General features: G+C 44.0%; 1 protein-coding gene across 1 annotated transcript; it reads left to right on the top strand.

The window, feature by feature from the left end:
- Positions 1–12: 12 nt before the first annotated feature.
- PCYB_147290 (homologue of Drosophila nmda1 protein) lies at positions 13–1,643 on the top strand (the record flags this gene model as incomplete). Its single annotated transcript, XM_004225200.1, has 2 exons — positions 13–216; positions 554–1,643. Exon 2 carries the CDS (start codon positions 762–764, stop codon positions 1,641–1,643), a length of 882 nt encoding a protein of 293 aa, XP_004225248.1. The 5' UTR covers positions 13–216; positions 554–761.
- Between the last annotated feature and the right edge of the window lie 278 nt (positions 1,644–1,921).

Raw genomic sequence — 1,921 nt, 5'->3', positions numbered from 1 at the left:
TTTTTAATTTTTATCAAGTTCAAAATTTTTTTTTAAACAAAAAAGCTGTTAATAAAAAAAAAAAAAAAAAGCGAAAACGTAAATTTTGGCTATTCGCAATTGAGTCAAACAATTTCGCGAGGAAGCGAACGAACGAGATTTGCTGCATCCAACATAGGGGCGAAGCATTTTATGCGTTTCGCGTAATAAATTGTACGTTCGTACGTGGAGAGAGAGGTAGGCATATTTTGTTCAATTTACATATACGTACCTGTCCGTGCGTACAAGATCACACCATGTGCGCGCGGGGGCGAGAGCGCGCCAGGGCACGCGCCTTTGCGCGTTATACGCATATACATGTACTGTATATGTACTGTATACGCATATATATATGTAGTACTGTATACGTAAGTGTACGCACGTAAGAGCAAGCAAGCGTATATGTACATCCGTACATATGTAAACGTTCCCTCCCGGATCGCCCACTCGCTGCCCCCCGCGTAATGCAAATTCTCCAAAAAAACAACCCGTGTGCCGCTGCAAACCTGCTTATAATCCCTTTTCCCCAATTCAGCGCCCCCAGGAAAGCGTCCATCCCAGAGTGACTCCCCAGCGTGACTCCGCAGCGCGACTCCCCGCCAGCACGTGTGTGTGTACACGCGCGTAAATATTTATATAATAGCATATATACGCAGATCCCCCCCGAGTACACACCGTGCCTGCGCACCTGGCCATATTTTTAGCTCAAGGTCCATCTTTCGAACTCCCCTTCCGAATCCAACATGTATAACAACCAGAATGGAAAGGCAGTCCCCGGAGCCAACGGGGGCCAAAGCTACGGAGCTGTGTACAACCACGGATCGTCATACAACTACAGCAATTATGGACAAGGACAAGGAAAAGGAAACAATGAACAAAAAGGATACTACTATGATGCACCAACAAGGGCCACAGCAGCCAATGGAGGATTATACGACGAATTTTCCCTTAACGAATTTTCCTCCACAAAAATTAGACATGGATTTATTAGAAAAGTTTATTCCATATTATCCATTCAGCTTTTGATGACTTTTGGCTGTTCAGCATTGGCTGTTTTGTACCAACCATTTAATAGCTTTATAGTGACAAACTACACTCTTTTCTTTATCCTGGGTGTCATTTTAAGCTTACCCATAATGATAGCCTTAGCTTGTTCTCCCAATATGGCCAGAAAGTACCCAAGTAATTATTTCCTACTTCTTTTAATAACCGTTGGTATGACTCTCATAGTGACATTAGCAAGTGCAAGAACGAACTCAGAAATCTTTTTTTATGCCTTTGGGACAACGTCTGTTGTGGTCGTAGGGTTAACCATCTTTGCTTTCCAAACCAAATGGGACTTCACCGGATGGTACGTCTACCTATTTATGGCCTTTTTAATATTAATGGTGTTAGGCATTGTGGGCATTTTTGTACGCAGCAAAGTTTTCAACTTGGTCTTTGCAGGAATTAGCGCTTTCCTTTTGTCCATTTCGATCATCGTGGATACGCAACTCATTATTGGTGGAAAACACAAAAAGTATGAGTTCTCCGTTGATGACTACATTTTTGCCACTTTGGCTTTGTACATGGATATAATTAATTTGTTTCTTTCCATCCTTTCCATTTTTTCCAACGCTGATTGAGGTGAGCCGATTGGAGTGGGTCCACCGGCGCGGTCTACCAGCGCGGTGTACCGACTAGCCGACTGACTAGCTACCGACCGGCTGCCCGACCGACCGACCGACCGACCGACCGACTGACTATCCTACCGATACATGTGAAGCTACGCTTACTGCACCATGTTATATATCCCCCTATTGTATATAGCGCAAAATAAATATATTGAGTTACCAACCTGCCGTCCCATACCACGCCCACCTCCGCGTGGGTGTCCATTCCCCCCCAAAAGAAAAAGAAAAAA

The sequence above is a fragment of the Plasmodium cynomolgi genome, chromosome 14, assembly GCF_000321355.1.
Source record: "Plasmodium cynomolgi strain B DNA, chromosome 14, whole genome shotgun sequence".
Lineage (NCBI taxonomy): Eukaryota > Apicomplexa > Aconoidasida > Haemosporida > Plasmodiidae > Plasmodium > Plasmodium cynomolgi.
This window is presented reverse-complemented; position numbering and strand designations above follow the sequence as displayed.